The following is a 16,616-nucleotide window of genomic DNA, read 5'->3' as shown; positions in this document are numbered from 1 at the left end:
CCGCCTCTCGGTTCCGAACCGACCCCGACGGTGCCTCTCCATCGTTGCCTTCCTCGACGCCACCAAGTTGTTCGCTGCCTTCGTCAAGAACTGCACCGACTCCGTCAGGTTCTGTAACGTCGCCAACAAGGTCTACTCTGACGCCAAGTACTGCACCGACGCCACCAAGTTCTTCACCGACGCCGCCAGGTTCTGCATCGACACCATCCGAGCATCAGCGGTCTTTCGCGCAGGTTGTGGCCGGGCTCTCCGTGCGGGTGGAGATGGCCGGGCCTGCAAGGCCATCCGCGCCTCTTGGGGCGCCAATGGCAGCACCTGGTCCCACTCCGGCTGCGCCTGGGGTAGCTCCCCCGGTGGTTTCGGCAGCTGCTGCCGCTGGCCAGTATTTGGGTCCCCCTGGTTTTCAAGGTTGGCCGGCTGGGATGCCCATGCCGCAGGCGGCGCCGACCCCTAGTTTGGTCGCCCCACCTCAGAGACCAACACCCGGGTTCCGAACGCCGGTGCGCTTGCCGATCCCTCAGATGCAGTTTGTGCCGCGGCAGCCTTTTCAGCAGTACCATGGTCAGTTTTAGTACCCGGTGCCCGGGCAGCAGAGTATGGTGCAGCCAGTTCAGCACTCTACACTTCAACAACCTCTGCCGCAGCCTGGGCAAGTGAAGAAGAGAAGGAAGAAGAAGAATGCCACTACTACAGGACAGTCTGCTACTGCTTTGGGGCAGCCTGAGCCGCCTTTGGGGCAGCCAGTGCCGCCTATGGGACAGGTTGCGCCGATGGTGGTGAACTCTGATGCTTCTTTGATTCCCATGCAGGCACCTTCTGATGTCCCGGTTCCTGTTGCACCTGTGGCGAAGCAAAAGAAGGTGGGACGATGTTGGAAGTGCGCCGTTAACACCCATGCAACAAAGGACTGTAAGGCTATCCATTACTGTTTGGTTTGTGATTCTGGGGCACACCCGACCAGTCGGTGTCCAATCCTAAAGTTGCCAAGGCCTATGAGTTTCTTTGTCGGTTGCGGTAATGATGCCACGCTTGATCTTCAGTTACCGGACTCAGTGTATAAGCCTCAGCTGGTTTCTTCTGGTGCGCCTACTGCTTTAGTGCAAGTGTCAGGAGAGGGGGTTGTCGCTGCAGATGATATTCAGAGTCTTATGGCTCGCATGTGTCCTGGGAACCCCTCTTGGAAGTGGGAGGCGGTGCCCCATGGTGTTAATGCTTTTCTTATTGGTTTACCTACAGCTGATGATTTATCCAGGATAGATGGTATGCAGATGAGTGTGCCCAAGATTAAAGCTCAGGCTCTTGTTTCTTCATGGGTGCATCAGGATGTTCAGCCTCTATTCGTTATGAAGCCGGTTTGGGTGCACGTCGATGGCGTCCCTGACTCTGTCCGGCACTTCTTGGGTCTTTGGGCTGTGGGCTCTCTTATTGGTACCACCCTCGATGTTGATCTGTTTTCCCTTCGGAGCCTGGGGATTATTCGTGTTCTTGTGGCTATGCGTGATCCTAAAGCTCTAGAGAAAGATAATGGTTGCATGGAGGTGATTGCACTTTTACAGCTGAATGGTTACAGGTTTCGCTTTCGTCGTGAGACAGCGGAGTTTCAGCCAGATCCTCGGTTCCGGCCTTTTTTCTGGAAGGATGGAGGAGATGATGATGGGTCTCATGGTTTGGAGGAGGAGAGGTTTGAGGATGGTACCGCGGACGCTGCGCCAGGGACAGCCAGTATGGATGTTGATGGTCAGGCCCCCACACATACTTCTGGCACTTCATCGGTGCCGGCCGCGCAGGTGGCATTGACTCCATTCAACCATTCACCATTGATAGACAGAGGGCGTGAGATTGTGGCTCGTGCTAGGGCGGAGTACCCTCACTTGGTCGCTACACCTCCGTCGTCTTCTCGAGCTTCCTCACCGTCCAGAGTTCGGACTTTCATGCAGGGTCGCACTCGCCCCACTTCTTCGACTGGTTCACGGGCAGCTTCACCGAGCACGCAGCGGCAGACACCGCCTCCGTCTTCTACTTCGACACAGACAGATGTGGTGCCGCAGCCGCAGTCGAGACTGCAGCTTCTCTCGTCCACGCCTAGGCAGGACGTGATTGCGCGGCAGCCAGCCGCGGGGCTAGCGTGCGAGCAGCAGCCGGGCTTCGAGCGGACGGTCACGTCGCCGCGTCAGGTCGCGACGTCGACACCTGTGCTGAGGCAGGCCTCGCAGCAGCCGGCCTCGTCGCCCGCTACGCCGCAGCAACAGGTCACGACGCCGCCGCCGGTGCAGTTGCTGACCTCGCAGCAGCCGGCCTCGCGGCCCGCTTCGGTGTTGCAGCCGGCCTCGGGTCAGACGGCCATGGAGGGCGACGTGCTGGTCCGTCGGGTGGTGGAGGAGCCGTCCGCGCCTCCTCATGTTCAGCCGCGTCCGAGTGTGGCGGTGTTGGAGGAGGTGTGCGCTGACTCGCAGCTACGCCAGCCTAGCGTGGCACTTGAGGAAGGGCAGGCTTTGCCTTCCCAGGCGGGCAGCTTCCTGATGCCACCGTCATCACCACCACGGGCGGAGGGGTTGGCCGCGCCGGGGAGTCAGCTTGCTTCCCAGGGGGCTGTGAGCGCTCCTTCTTCATCGACGCCTTCTCCGTCGAAGGGGGGATCGTCAGGGGCTGGTTCGATCCAGGGGCTACATCGACGTCTACCCCTGTATCGCCGGCCATCTCTCCGTCCATGTTTGGGTCTTCACAGCGTTCGTCTACACCGTCGCCGGTCCTCACCCTGCAGATGCCACCTCCCACTGGTCCTCCTCCTGTCATTCAGCCGACGGGGAGAAGGAGTGGGAGGTACGCGCTTGCGGAGGATGGGTCGGGGGTGACGGACGAGGATGTCATGCAGCGAGCCATGCGACGTAAGGCGGAGAAGAACCTTGACACGGCTGGTACGAAACAACCATCCAAGTCTTTTACTTCTTTTTCAAATTCTCGCATTTCTTCTAATTTGAGTAGTCTTGGGGTCTCGTTGGGTACTACGTCTGATGAGATCTCGGTTTCGGCTAATGTGTTGAGACATACAGAACTTGACCGTTTAACGGTTGTTCCGAATGGCTCCACTGTGCTTGAAACATCCGTGATAGATGATGATGAAGAGGATGACATCCTAGATGGTCAGCTTCTCTCAGCTATTATTGGTAATATTTCCGAAGTCGACTTAGAACACTCGGAGCTTAGTTCAGTTTATGATCTAAATGCTTCAACACGAGGTTCTCGGTCGTCTGCTGGAAAGAAGTCTCGTAGATATAGCAAGTGTTCTAAATCTAAAATAGTCTCTCGATGATTGGCATGTTTCGGAATAGCAGAGGTCTTGGAGACTTGGCTAAGCATTCTCATATTGCCGATGGTTGTAGGGACTATGATTTAGATTTTCTTGCCATATCTGAGACGGGTAGGCGAAATTTCTCACAAAGTTTCCTAGACCGGTTATCTGGTGGGATTAACTTTCAGTGGTTTTCTCGCCCGCCTCGTGGTAGGTCTGGGGGCATTTTACTTGGCGTCCGCATAGACACCATGACTGTTCTAGCTAGTTCTGATGGAGAGTATCACATTAAGCTCGACATTCAGAATAAAGCTGACGGTTTCACTTGGAGTCTGGTTGCTGTGTATGGTGCCGCCCAAGATACTTTTAAGGCTGACTTTTTACGTGAGTTGGTAAATCTTGCTAAAATTAATCCCTACCCGATTTTGATCGGAGGGGATTTCAATTTACTAAGATTTCCTCATGAGAAAAGTAAAGGTCTTTTCGATGGACATTGGCCTTTCTTGTTTAGTGCTGTCATTGATAGCCTTGACTTAAGAGAGGTTTTTATGTCCGGTTGACAGTTTACTTGGGCCAACAGCTTGCCTGAGCCCACATACGAAAAGCTAGATCGCATGTTGATGGATACCGAATGGGAAGATAAATACCCTATGGTGTCTGTCCGTGCACTAGAACGTATTGAAAAATTGTCTGACCATGCTCCTATCCTCTTAACTACTGGGAATCCCCGACCTGTTTGTAAGCGGCCTTTCAAATTTGAACTTGGCTGGTTACATAGAGAAGGGTTCCATGAGATGGTTAAGACGGTTTGGGAGAGGCCAGTTGGGGGTAGCACTCCGATATTGAGATGGAATAATAAAATGCATGCCCATACAGCTGGTATTCTCAAAAAGGAGAAGGCTCACTTATCAACTGTGATTGATGAGCTTGAGGCGGTTGCTGAGGTAAGACCGTTGTCTCCGCATGAGATTGAACTTAAGAATCAGTCCAATGCGTAGATGGCGAGTCTTCTTCGGGAAGAGGAACTCAAATGGTATCAACGTTCCAAAGCCCAATTCATTTTGGAAGGAGACTCAAATACGCGATATTTCCATGGCATAGCCAATGGGAGACATCGGAAAAAACGTATTCACTCTCTTCTTCAAGATGAAGGGTTGATTGAAGGCCATGAGCAACTCAAATCTTACATTACTAATTATTATAAAGGCTTGTTTGGTCCTCCGGACGAAAGTTCGTTTTCTCTAAATGAGGGCTTAACAGCTGATATACCCCAAGTTTCTGTAGAAGAAAATGGCTTACTAACTGCACCGTATTCTGAGGAAGAAGTGCAGAAGGCTATTTTCCAAATGGAATGCAATAAAGCACCGGGTCCTGATGGTTTTCCAGCGGAGTTTTATCAAACTTTCTGGGATACTATTAAAGCGGATCTTCTAGATTTGTTCAGTGCTCTGCATATAGGACAACTAGAATTATTTCGTCTAAATTTTGGTGAAGTTATCTTGTTACCGAAAGTTAATGAGGCAGAAAGGATTCAACAATATAGACCTATTTGCCTCTTAAACGTAAGTTTCAAGATTTTCACGAAAGTGGCCACCATTAGACTTAATACGGTTGCGGATCATGTCGTTCAACCATCACAAACTGCTTTCATGCAAGGAAGAAATATCCTTGATGGTGTGGCGGTTTTGCATGAGACGGTACATGAGATGCATTCTAAGAAATTAAATGGGGTTATTTTAAAATTAGACTTCGAAAAGGCTTATGACAAGGTCAAGTGGTCTTTCTTGCAACAGACACTCAGGATGAAAGGTTTTTCTCCTGAATGGTGCGCTTTAATAAATGATTTCGTGTATGGAGGTAGTGTGGCAATTCGGGTTAATGATGACACCGGCCATTATTTCCAAACACGAAAAGGGTTACGCCAAGGGGATCCGTTATCACCAATGTTGTTCAACATTGTGGCGGATATGTTGGCTATACTCATAGAGCGGGCCAAGTCTGATGGTCAGATTGAAGGTGTGATTCCACATCTTGTTGATGGTGGTTTATCTATCCTTCAATATGCCGACGATACAATTCTGTTTATGGATCACGATCTCAAAAAAGCTCACAATCTGAAATTAATTTTGGCGGCTTTTGAGCAGTTGTCGGGATTGAAAATCAATTTCCATAAAAGTGAATTGTTCTGCTTTGGTGATGCCCAAGATGATACAGCTCTATATACAGAGTTGTTTGGTTGTGGGCAAGGCCAATTTCCTATTCGCTATTTGGGTATTCCGATTCATTATCGGAGACTTACGATTGCTGAATGGAAAATAGTGGAAGAAAGATTACAGAAGCGTCTTAGTAGTTGGAAAGGTAAATTGTTGTCCTTGGGAGGAAGATTGGTACTCATTAATTCGATACTGACAAATATGGTAATGTATATGTTATCATTCTTCCTATTGCCAAAAGGAATTCTGCATAAACTCGATTATTATCGATCCAGATTCTTTTGGCAAGGGGACAGCGAGAAAAAGAAATAACGACTGGTTAAATGGAGTGTGGTTTGTAGTCCCAAAGATCAAGGAGGGCTTGGAGTTCATGACCTGGAGGTCAAGAATTCAGCTCTGCTGGGTAAATGGCTTTTCAAGCTCCTTACCGAGGATGAGATTTGGCAAACTATTCTTCAGAGAAAGTATATCGGCTCCAAGACGTTATCTCAAGTGGTTTGGAAACCTGGAGATTCACACTTCTGGGCTGGTCTAATGGCGACAAAAAATATATTTTTTCGTCATGGTACTTTCTCAATTAAAAATGGAGCACAGATACGGTTCTGGGAAGATGATTGGTTAGACAATGCACCCCTAAGTGAACAGTATCCTGCGTTGTATAGTATCGTTCGTCGCAAAGGAGATACCATTGCCACAGTAATGGCTACCTCTCCACCGAATGTGACGTTCCGACGAGTTTTGCTAGGACAAAGGCTAGTGGCATGGAATGCTTTAATTCATAGGTTGAGGGATGTTAATCTATCGCCTGAACCAGATGAATTTAGGTGGAATTTACATGTAGATGGCTCTTTCTCGGTAAAATCTTTATACAGCGCCATACTTCATTCTGATTTACCGGTTGATAATAATAAGAAAATTTGGAAGATGAAGATACCATTAAAAATAAAGATATTTGGATGGTATCTTCGTCGAGGAGTCATCCTCACCAAAGACAATCTTGTTAAGCGAAATTGGCACGGAAGTACTCGATGTGTTTTTTGTCAACATGATGAAACTATTAAACACCTCTTCTTCCGGTGCCAGTTTGCGAGATCTATTTGGTCTGTCATCCAAGTAGCGTCTACCTTGTATCCTCCGACTAGTGTGGCCAATATCTTTGGTAATTGGCTTCATGGTATAGATTCAAGGTTCAAGTTGCTTCTTAGGGTGGGGGCGCTAGCAGTTATCTGGGCGCTTTGGCTGAGTAGAAATGACAAGATTTTTAATGACAAAAATTCCTCTTTATTGCAGGTCATCTACAGATGTACAGGGATTCTTCGTTCGTGGTTACCTCTTCAGCGCATGGAGAACCGAGGCCTATTTATGGAGGTTTGTACACGGTTGGAGGCTACGGCGAGGGATATTTTTCCCTACATGGGTGGCAGCATAGTCTACGGATTGAAGCTCCACCCACACCTTAGGCGTTATATGATTCATCGCTCCGATATGTATTTCGCCTAGTTATTTTTTAGTTTGTCATCTTTTTTTTTGAACTTGAGACTCGTAAACGGCTGTGTGCATCCTGGTTATGCAGATGCTGGATGTAATTGCTTTTCTAAAAAGTAATAAAGCATCCTTTATCGGAAAAAAAATTCATATTTTCCCCTTTATATTGGCATGTTTGTTTTGATGCAATGCCCTTATGCACGTCATGTGTGGCTTGGGTGCTCGGTTGCGGGCTTGCGGCAGGGCTAAACATTCTGGAGCCAAGTAGGGAGAGCTCTTTGAAATCTTGGTTGAGTGCGGCACGGACGTGGTGCACAAGAAGGACAAGAGAAGCTTCGACACCTCATTCTCACCTCGTGGAGTCTTCGGTAACATCTCACAACAGTGTACCACTTCGTAGCTTTTAGAGCGTATCAGAGCGTATCAAGGACAAGTTTAATCTTTGAAAGATGGCAAGAGTAGGAGGGAGGCTACCAATGTCGCGAGAGTAGGTTTTAGAGAATTGGTTGTGACGGCTCTCGTACAAACAACTTTTCTTATCTTCTATAAAGATTTAGTATGTCTTTGGTATACCTCGAAAAAAGTAAACGGTAGGATTATTACTTAGAAAAACACCGAGCCAAAACATACTGTACCACGGACCACGGTCGGCGGGTCCCTCTGCCCAATGTGTCAACGCCATTAAATGTGGCCCAGATCTTTGCGAGTGCGTTGACCAATGCCCGCTCATCTTCTCCCGCGACTCTTTTCCCGCTCCCGCAAAACTTTCCCGCCATTCCTGGTAGCGCCCCTCCTCAAATTCCCAAAACCGTGGCCGCGTTCATTTCCCCGTCTCCATCGCCACAATTCTCCCCCGATTTCCCTCAGCCCATCCCAAGACCTAGCCGCCATCGCGTGCTGCTGGGCGCCGATCACCGTCACTCCGCCGCCGTCACCGCCACCCTGCATCGTGCGTCTCGGCTCCTCCCTCCGTTGAGCTCCTCGAGAATGGCATCGCCGCCGGAAGTTGATCTCGCCGAGTACGAGCGCCTCCGTGCGGAGAACATCCGCCTCAAAGAGATCATCCTCGCCTCCGCCCGCCGCAAGGCCGACGATCTCTCACCCGCCATCAAGTCCTCCGAGCCTCCCGCCGCGCGCCGCCGCACCATCCGCCTCTCTCAATCCCCTCCCGACGCCCAGCCCGCCCCTCCCACGCCCACCCCATCCAAGCGCCGTGCTCCAAAGCCCACCCCCTCCCAACGCCGTGCTCCGAAGACCACACCGTCCCGCCAGCGTGCTCCGAAGCCCGCCATCCATCCAACGCCGATGCCTCGCAGCACCACCTTCTCCTCCTCGCTCGCATCCGCCATCCTCGATGCCGTCTCGCTTTCACCAGGGGCTGCCAAGATCCGTGCCGACGAGTTCGATGCCCGGAAGGAGCTCGTGCTGAGGCCTGCCAATACGAGGAAGCTGCTGCCCAACAGGATACCGGCACTCCTGGTCCTGCCGCTGGTCGACCGGACAGTGGTGGCGGCGGGGAACATCTTGGGGAATGTTGGGTTCTGGCACGCCGACCGGGAACCTGGCGTGGCGGAGACAGATGGGGCGTTCGAGTATTTGCCCCACCAGGGTCCTGTGGCAGCAATCGTGGCACACCCGGCCCTGCCACAGAAGGTGATTCTGCTGCTGCTCTTCAGTTTGGAATTCTAGTTCTTCTTATATGTATGGTGTTCAGTTCAATGTCAATAATTTATTTGCTCCGCATTTAACTGTGATTCTAATTCTGCCTTGTCTTTTACACAGATCTACAGTTGCAGCCATGGGGGTGAAATTTGTCATATGGACGCTGAGAAGGAGAGCTTTAATATTATCCACTCGTGTGACTATCCTGTTTATTCACTCTGTCAAGCGCCGGACAGTGCTAGCTGCCTCTATTTCGGTGGCGCGAATGGTACACTGAAACTCTTTGATGAGCGGATGGGTAAGGTATCAACCACATGGGATTCACATGACAATGCAGTCAACTCGATAGATTTTCATCCAGAGAAGAAACATATGCTTGCCACAAGTTCAACAGATAAAACAGCACGTGTGTGGGATCTTAGAAGGCTCGAGAAGAATAACAAAGATTGTTTGAAGGTTCTCCAACATGATTCTTCTGTTCAGTCGGCTTATTTCTCACCTAGTGGCCGCATGCTAGCAACAACAAGGTAACTGAATTTGCTCTGTTTTATGTCTGTTCTATTGTTTTGGTATAAACTATTTCACTGGTTGATCTAATGAATGTGTTTCTGCAATAATCATCACCACCCCATGTACTCTGACTGTGTGCTAGATTTTAATTGGTACCTCCGCAAATCTTTTAGCATATGTATGATGTTAATTTTAATAGGTTTACATTACTAGTCGGTAATCCCGTGTGCTTGCAGTGTACTAAATAGTACTGTATATTTCATTATGGGGCAAGGAATTTTTGAGTTACATTGCTATTGATTCATTGGCCTTGCTTCGAGGAATTACAAACAGGGAAATAGGCTTTAGAAATCAAAATGAAAAGCGTAAACTTAAAATGGTTATCTTTCATTTTATCATAACTGTTACAACTTGGTACAACCAGATGAGCGTCCTATACGTTTATTCTTTGTTCTCTGATTAACGTGGTAGTTTTAGTTAGTATAGTAATGGATGTGACTTTTAAGCCGAAGTGCATTCCATCCATCTAGTTCTGGCAACACTTGATTAATTCCTTGCATGAGCATGTGCTGTTTTGTTCACTTTGCATAAGTAGTATCTAGATTCAGGCCTAAACATTATGTCATTTGTATTTTACACATCTCTTAGCAGTTTGGACAGGCACTGACGGCATGATGGTAGATCTTTTTCCTGGAGCAAAATATCTGGAATAGTTCTTTCACTGCTGCTACCTACTGTTATTAGCTTCTCACGACTGCTTATTTCAGTTTCATTTTTGGATCCATATTCACAGCAATGTAGTCAAATTGCCCCTTTTAACTAACACTCAAATAAAGTTGAGGGCTCAGTTTTGGAGCATTTGAAAGCACTAGGACCAAATGTCGAGTTGAATTAGAGTCGAAGGGCCAAAAGTGGAGTTCTTTCTAGACAATAATGAATACTGAAATGGATGGTGTGAAATTTCCGTTTTCTGTTTTAGGTTCCTGCACGTTGCGTAAGCAGGAATTGTCATCATTTTCATTTAGCAACAGGAAGAAAGACTAAAGAATCCCCCCTAGCATATACCTTCATTAAAAGAGCTGCAACTCTTCCCCAATAATACATAACTATTTTAAATAGTTCCCTTGTTTGATAGTAATTTATAATGATATGATCTACTTCAGACAGTTTTTGTGGTATGGCCAACTTAACCCAAATTACAAATGACATTAGCATTCAAGATATAAATCTAATGTTTCACAAGATTTTGTTGGTACAAGTGGCAAACTTATTCCTGCTCTGTCCACTGTCCAGCCTTGACGATACCGTCAGAGTCTTTGAAGGGGATGACTTTGATAGCTCGCACATTATCAATCATAATAACCAGACAGGACGCTGGATTTCTTCATTCAAGTAGGACAGCTCTTCTTTTCACCCTGTGGCTACCTAGCTAGCTTCATGATCTTACATATATATCTCTTGCTCAAACCGAGTTGATTGATTGTTGCAGGGCAATCTGGGGTTGGAACGACAGGGACCTGTTTATTGGAAACATGAAGCGGGCGATAGATGTCATCTCGGTTGGTAGCAGCAGCGATGGTGGTGGCCTCATCTCGGCTTCGCGCAGCGCGTGCCTCCAGAGCCAGCACATGACGACCATTCCTTGCAGGTTGTCCGCACATCCATACAAAGTTGGCCATCTTGCCTGCGCGAGCTCTGGCAGCGTGTTCCTTTGGACCAGGGCTTGATATATTGGACCAACAAGATCTCTGAAACAGGCAGTTCTGATGGCTATCTAACTAACTCGTGAGTCGTCGATCCCCCGTTATGTTTCAAGAAGTTGTGCTGCTGGGGGAACATGTTGGTTTTAAGGACTGCTTGTTCAGTATCCCTAAGTTTTCTCTCGCATGGTACTCTCGTAGTAGTATCATTCTTCTTTCTTTCTAATGTTTTGACTGGGCGGAGCAGTTGTCAGAATGTCAGGTAAGAACCAATTGAGTCTTTTGAGTTCATGTTCTCAGTCTCACTATGCCGTCTCCTTTCTTGTGCTCGCTGTCATTTTCTCGCTCGATCGCGTCCTTTGTTTGCTTAGGCCATGTAATTAACAATGACTTGAGATAGGCCCTTCCATAGAAGTGCCACGTTAGATTTTTTACTTAGTTAGCGGAGAAAAAATGAATAAAAAGAAGGTTGTATTCTTTTAGCTAAGGAACGATGTGCAAAATCGCGGTTTGGTTATTTGTGCGAGAAAGATTTTGGACAGCGAACAAACTTGCAGGCCAGAGGTGAGGAAGCTTCTCCCGAAACCGCTCCTCGTCGTCCCTATGCGGTGGCAGCCGTGGCGGGACAGACCCCACGCACCTCCTCCCAGCCTTTCCTCCCGTGCATCTCCTCCCACCGCCGCTGGACAGGTTGTTGCCAGGCAAAGCCTATGTGGCGTGGCGGCGGCGGAGCTCCTTGTCCTCGGATCGGGTCACGGTGGCAGTGCTAGCCGGCCTAATCCATGGCAGTGCTGCGGATGGCGACGACCAGGATGGTTCGATAGTGTGGTGGCGGCGGACGGTGTGATGCGGTGGCACAGTATAGGCGAGCCCGATATGGGCCTAGATGGGCTCGAATGGGCCACAATGGCGTCTCCATCGACAACAAACGGTAGTACTTCTGGGCTAGACCCACAACATGAGGAAGTCGGGGGCTCCGGTCTAGGATATGGTGGTGGTGGCCTCCTCCTTCGTCGGGGGCGGTCGGAAGCGTTGGGTGGTGGATGGTGGCGTGGGGAGTATGCTTTTCCTCTTTGAAGAATAAATGTGGCGCTCCTACTAGGATTCTTCTCGCGCCAAGACGGTGGTCAGCTTTCATATGGCGTCAGGGGGTTTGCATTTCCTCTTCTTTTTCTCTAAGGCCAAGGAGTTTGGGGTGCTTAAATACATCGCAACTCAGGAGTTACCGATATTATTTCCCTTTATGCGGATGACATATTATTCTTCTTCCACCCAGATGATATGGAGTTGCGCACAGTGCACGAAATCTTAGCTCTCTTTGGAGAGTCATCAGGTCTGCTTAGCACTTCCTTAAATGCTCGGTCTCCCCGATTGTGTGTTTAGAGTAGGCGGACAACGGTTATGGAATGTGAGATGGCACCCTTCCCTGTCAAGTTCCTTGGGATCGCATTGTCGATACGCCTGCTTTCAACATCGGCAATCCAACCCCTGGTGAACATTGTAGCTGACCGCCTACCCTTATAGAAGGCCTCCATGATGACAAATGTTGGGTGCCTTATAGTTGTTCAAGTAGTGCTCATGGCGATCCCGCTACATCAAATCATCGTACTCGGTCTTAACAAAATGACCCTAAAGCTAGCACATAAGAGAGTGACAGGATGCCTTTGGGCTAGCCGAGCAGATGTGAATGGTGGCCATTTCTGGCCTATGGTATGCCGACCACTTAGCGGTTAGCCTTCGGACTCGGTGGATCCGGAGGATGTGTAGCGACCCGGTGTGACCTTGGTGCAGCCTCGATATGCATATCTCTTGGATCAAGCTCTAGGTGCTTAACACCTCCGGAAGGTTGGTGGTGGGCGATGGAGAGACAACTCTCTTCTGGGTGGACAAATGGCTAGATGGGAAGGCCATCGGAGAGATAGCACCGAATCTCATTGCGCTAATTCCGAAGCGTGATCCAAAGCGTCGTATAGTGAGAGAGACAATGGTGGAGCACTAATGTATTGCTGATATACATAGCACAAAGATTGCTGGCCCTTTGGCAATACGTCTAGCCGTGGATAAATGTGAGAGATATCACACTGATGACATATCTTGATACCTTCCTTCGGAGATGGATGTCGATGCGCAATACTCCTCCAAATTTGTTACGAGTTCATCTTCCATGGAACCATCATATCGAGATCTTGGAGATTTAACTGGCGCTCCTGGTCCCGCAACGTGTGAAGTTCTTCATTTGTCTTTCTTGCCAGGACATATGTTGGACGACTGGCAGGCTAGCGAGATGGTGTTCCAACATCTCCATGCCGTTCTATGTGTTACCAATCGAAAGAGACCCTTATCACCAGTTGGCCCTTCTCAAGGACAATTTGGTACGAGGTGCTTTCATGGATACGATCCAAGTGGGGCCACTGAGTGAGGAGGAAGACTTGGTGGAGCAGTGGTTGAAGGCTATTGAGACTACACCCTGCACCATGCGCAAGGGCACCTCATCATCGTAATGTTGATGGCATGGGTGGATTTGGAAGCTTCGGAATGCATTATCTTCGACAATGTGTCCCGCATACATTGGAAGTCTTCTCGACACGATCTGATTTGAAGCCCGATCTTGCAGCGGGTGCAATTGGCCTAGACGTGTGGATCCCGCCGCAACTTAGATCTAGTGGGTTGAGTTGTAGGGTGTTTGCTTGTCTCAAGCTTGTAAATATTGTAAAAAATCTATTTTGTATAAATGCATTGAAATGCAATGTTTTTTTGCGTTTCACAATTTTTCCAATAAACCTTCGCATTAGAAAATAATTTCTGATCAACATATTTGCTTTCAGATCCATCGGATAACAGACTGACAGCGATTGCACTTGCCCATACAACGTGCAGTTCTTGTCATAGAACCCGGACATTTTGACTATTAAATGTACTTTCAGAAACAAAGACGTACAGTTGTCGCTAAACCCGACATGCATGGCCATAAAAAGACAATATCATTTATTTTTCTCACAGCTAATATGAGGTGAACGGTGGGAAACCGTGACAGCAAATTGTTCAAAGCATACAACCAGAAAACAACAATCCTGAATACTTAATCATAGAGATTCCAATCAAGTATGTACTAGTATATAATTAAGAGTAGGGTTTTGATCATACAAAAATATATAAGCATGAGCAAAGCTCTAGAGAATTGTACTATCTGAAATTTAAAGTTAAAGCATTGGCAGGGAGGTATACACTTCATCTTATATTTACTCCTCACATATCACAAGTACTGTACTACTAATATTCACCATCTACACCGGTAAAATATAGTAAGGGATCTCTATTACAGCAATATCTACAGAGCAGGATTTGTTTTACTGAGAGACCTACATGCTGGCCTTCTCGAAACTAATCCACATGCTGATCGAATCCTTTTACACGATCCGTAGGTAGGTTACAAGAACAAGAAAAGCGAATCGGCAGAGCAAATAGAGAAAAAGAAAGTTGAAAATCACACATACATTGTTCACAAAACGAGAGGATGGATCATCACTTCTTCCAGCTCCGGCAGCGTAAGATGGAGTCGTCGCCGCCGACGATCCATGTCTCCTTGGCAATGTCCACGGACACATGGAAGAAGTCAGGCGGGTACCTCATCACCACTAGATTATCCTTCTCCACCTCTTCCTCCTCCCCTGCCTTCTTGGCGATCTTCGCTTCCCCATCATCCCCTGCATCTACTCCCAGCCTCCTCGCTAGCCCCTTCGCCGGCGCCGACCGACACCGCATCAGCATCAGCGCGTTCGCTGGCGGCGCCGTGTCTTCTTCCTCATCATGCGGTTGTTCTTGTTCCTGCTGCTTCTTTCTGGAAGGAACTCTCTTGTCTTCCTCCAGCACCATGAACCACTTGGTCAATGGGTCGTCGTGCTCTGTTCCCTTTAGCGCCCGCTCCACCTTCTCCTCCTCTGCTTCGTCGTCCTCGTCCTCGGAGCTGTACTCCACGACGGCGCCGGGGAACCTGCCGAAGCAGCCGGAGACGTTGAGCCGGAAGGCGCCGTGGAAGGCGTTCAGGAACGGCAGCGCGTCCTTCTTGATCCCGAGCGCGTGCATCCACGTGGTGGATTTCTTGGGCGCCTTCCCGCCGGCGCCAGCCTTGGGCTTGGCCGAGCGGGAGACCTTGATCTGCCCGGCGCACCCCACCTTGGGCGACGACGGCTCGTTGTCCACGTCGACGTCCACCGCGGCTAGGCGGCGGCTCCTGCTGGCCGCGGCCGCCCTGAGGTGCGAGCCGGACAACGACGGCCGGCCGCTCGTGCTGTGCCGGCGCTCGGAGGAGGCGGACGGCCGCGACGGGCTGCAGGTCGTCTTGGGCGGCATCAGGGCCAGGTGCGCCCGCGGCGGGAAGCACACGAGGAAGTCGGCGGCCGTGCCGCTGCTCCCTCTCCTGCCCCTTCCTCTCATCACGAATGTATGATATGGAGTTGAAGCTTCTTCTTCCTCTTCCTCCTCGATCCTCTGCTCGTAGCTAGTATCTGCCTGTTGTGAAGCTAGCTTGAGGGTGTGATGAGTGATCGATCTGTCTGTTTTGGTGGCAGTTTTATTAGCCCGGAGCCTACCGGCTTTAGGTTGGCGCTGGCGCTTAAAGAAGCTTAAGCCGAAATAAACAAAGCAGAGCAACATGTAAGCAGAAAAGCTTAAGCAGAAATGATACAAGCAGCATACGGCGTCGTGCTGTTTGGCCATATGTTTGAGTTAGTAGAATATTGCAATTTGGGGATCTGATTGAGGTAGTTGATCACGGGCATCTTTAAGTGGGGGCTCTAACTGGCCCTTGAAACTTATTTATGGGTGTAATCTACTTGGGTGTTTGTGAAGCAACAGTAGTCCACCACCTTCCAAGCTTGATCAAGTCGAAAGGAATATCTGCGTAATCTACTGTTGCATTGCGGGGAATTTATTTATGTGCATGCGTATCATATGAGGAGCCCAGTTTTGTACTACGGAGTACTATTCTTTTCATTAAGGGCTCGTTCATTTTTAAATTTTCGGCAAACTTAAGAGCTCGATCGCCTTTGTATTATACTACTGCCATCGCTAGGAGCTTTAGTTTTTAAAAAGTGTGCTAGGATGGCTTAACCGGCCTACTTGCTGCACAAAACTACGAACGCGTACAGCAAACCTGCATATGCATTGCTTACACATTGTAGCAGTAAACCTCGTAGTATTGACATGATCTTGCCTAGATTTTTTCAGGGGGAATGTGTACTACATTTGCTGCGATTTGACTTTTGGACAAGACTCCTGGCAACCGTTTGGATGAACAAAGCATAATTAGGGCCAAAGCCTTGTGATTGAGCAGATAAACTTAACTATTCACAACTTCAAACTAAGCAAGCTTATATGTAATCATTAAAAAAATGAAATCTTGCATAATAAAAGGAGAATATCGATACAACCACAGCAAAAAATAGAATTACATACGTTGGAGAATATCGATACAACCACAGCAAAGACGCATCTGAATTGTCCGTTCTTGCGCTACCGTTGCTCTCGTCGATGATGGAAACCTCCGAGAAATTCATCCACATAAATACCTAAAAGGTAAGTAAAGGACTAAATGTCAATGAATTGCCGCATTAGTAGACCATCACGTCTAGAGGAGAGTGACAATCTTTCCAAGCTTATCGACAGGGTCATGACCCCGATCTAGACATGCAGCCACACCAACATCGCCGACCAGGTTGATGACCTTGCTTGAAAGTAAGAGATGTCGATGAAGACGAC

The 16,616-nt window shown here is 48.5% G+C and overlaps 2 protein-coding genes across 2 annotated transcripts; one reads left to right on the top strand and one right to left on the bottom strand.

Moving 5' to 3' along the window:
* The first annotated feature begins 7,974 nt into the window (after positions 1-7,974).
* On the top strand, positions 7,975-10,886 carry LOC124688380 (DNA damage-binding protein cmr1-like). Its single transcript, XM_047222067.1, has 5 exons — positions 7,975-8,186; positions 8,283-8,640; positions 8,770-9,176; positions 10,453-10,551; positions 10,649-10,886. Exons 1-5 carry the CDS (start codon positions 7,975-7,977, stop codon positions 10,884-10,886), a joined length of 1,314 nt encoding a protein of 437 aa, XP_047078023.1.
* A 3,221-nt stretch (positions 10,887-14,107) lies between these two features.
* LOC124690690 lies at positions 14,108-15,575 on the bottom strand. Its single transcript, XM_047224046.1, has one exon. The coding sequence runs from the start codon at positions 15,573-15,575 to the stop codon at positions 14,382-14,384; it is 1,194 nt and encodes a 397-aa protein (XP_047080002.1). The 3' UTR covers positions 14,108-14,381.
* Positions 15,576-16,616: the final 1,041 nt, after the last annotated feature.

This window comes from Lolium rigidum, chromosome 2, assembly GCF_022539505.1.
Source record: "Lolium rigidum isolate FL_2022 chromosome 2, APGP_CSIRO_Lrig_0.1, whole genome shotgun sequence".
Classification (NCBI taxonomy): Eukaryota; Viridiplantae; Streptophyta; class Magnoliopsida; order Poales; family Poaceae; genus Lolium; species Lolium rigidum.
This window is presented reverse-complemented; position numbering and strand designations above follow the sequence as displayed.

Coding starts and splice junctions, on each gene's coding strand:
- LOC124688380 (XM_047222067.1), top strand. CDS start 7,975: ATGGCATCGCCGCCGGAAGTTGATCTCGCCGAGTACGAGCGCCTCCGT. Junction 8,641..8,769: donor ACCCGGCCCTGCCACAGAAG/GTGATTCTGCTG, acceptor TCTTTTACACAG/ATCTACAGTTGCAGCCATGG. Junction 10,552..10,648: donor CGCTGGATTTCTTCATTCAA/GTAGGACAGCTC, acceptor TGATTGTTGCAG/GGCAATCTGGGGTTGGAACG.
- LOC124690690 (XM_047224046.1), bottom strand. CDS start 15,575: ATGGCCAAACAGCACGACGCCGTATGCTGCTTGTATCATTTCTGCTTA.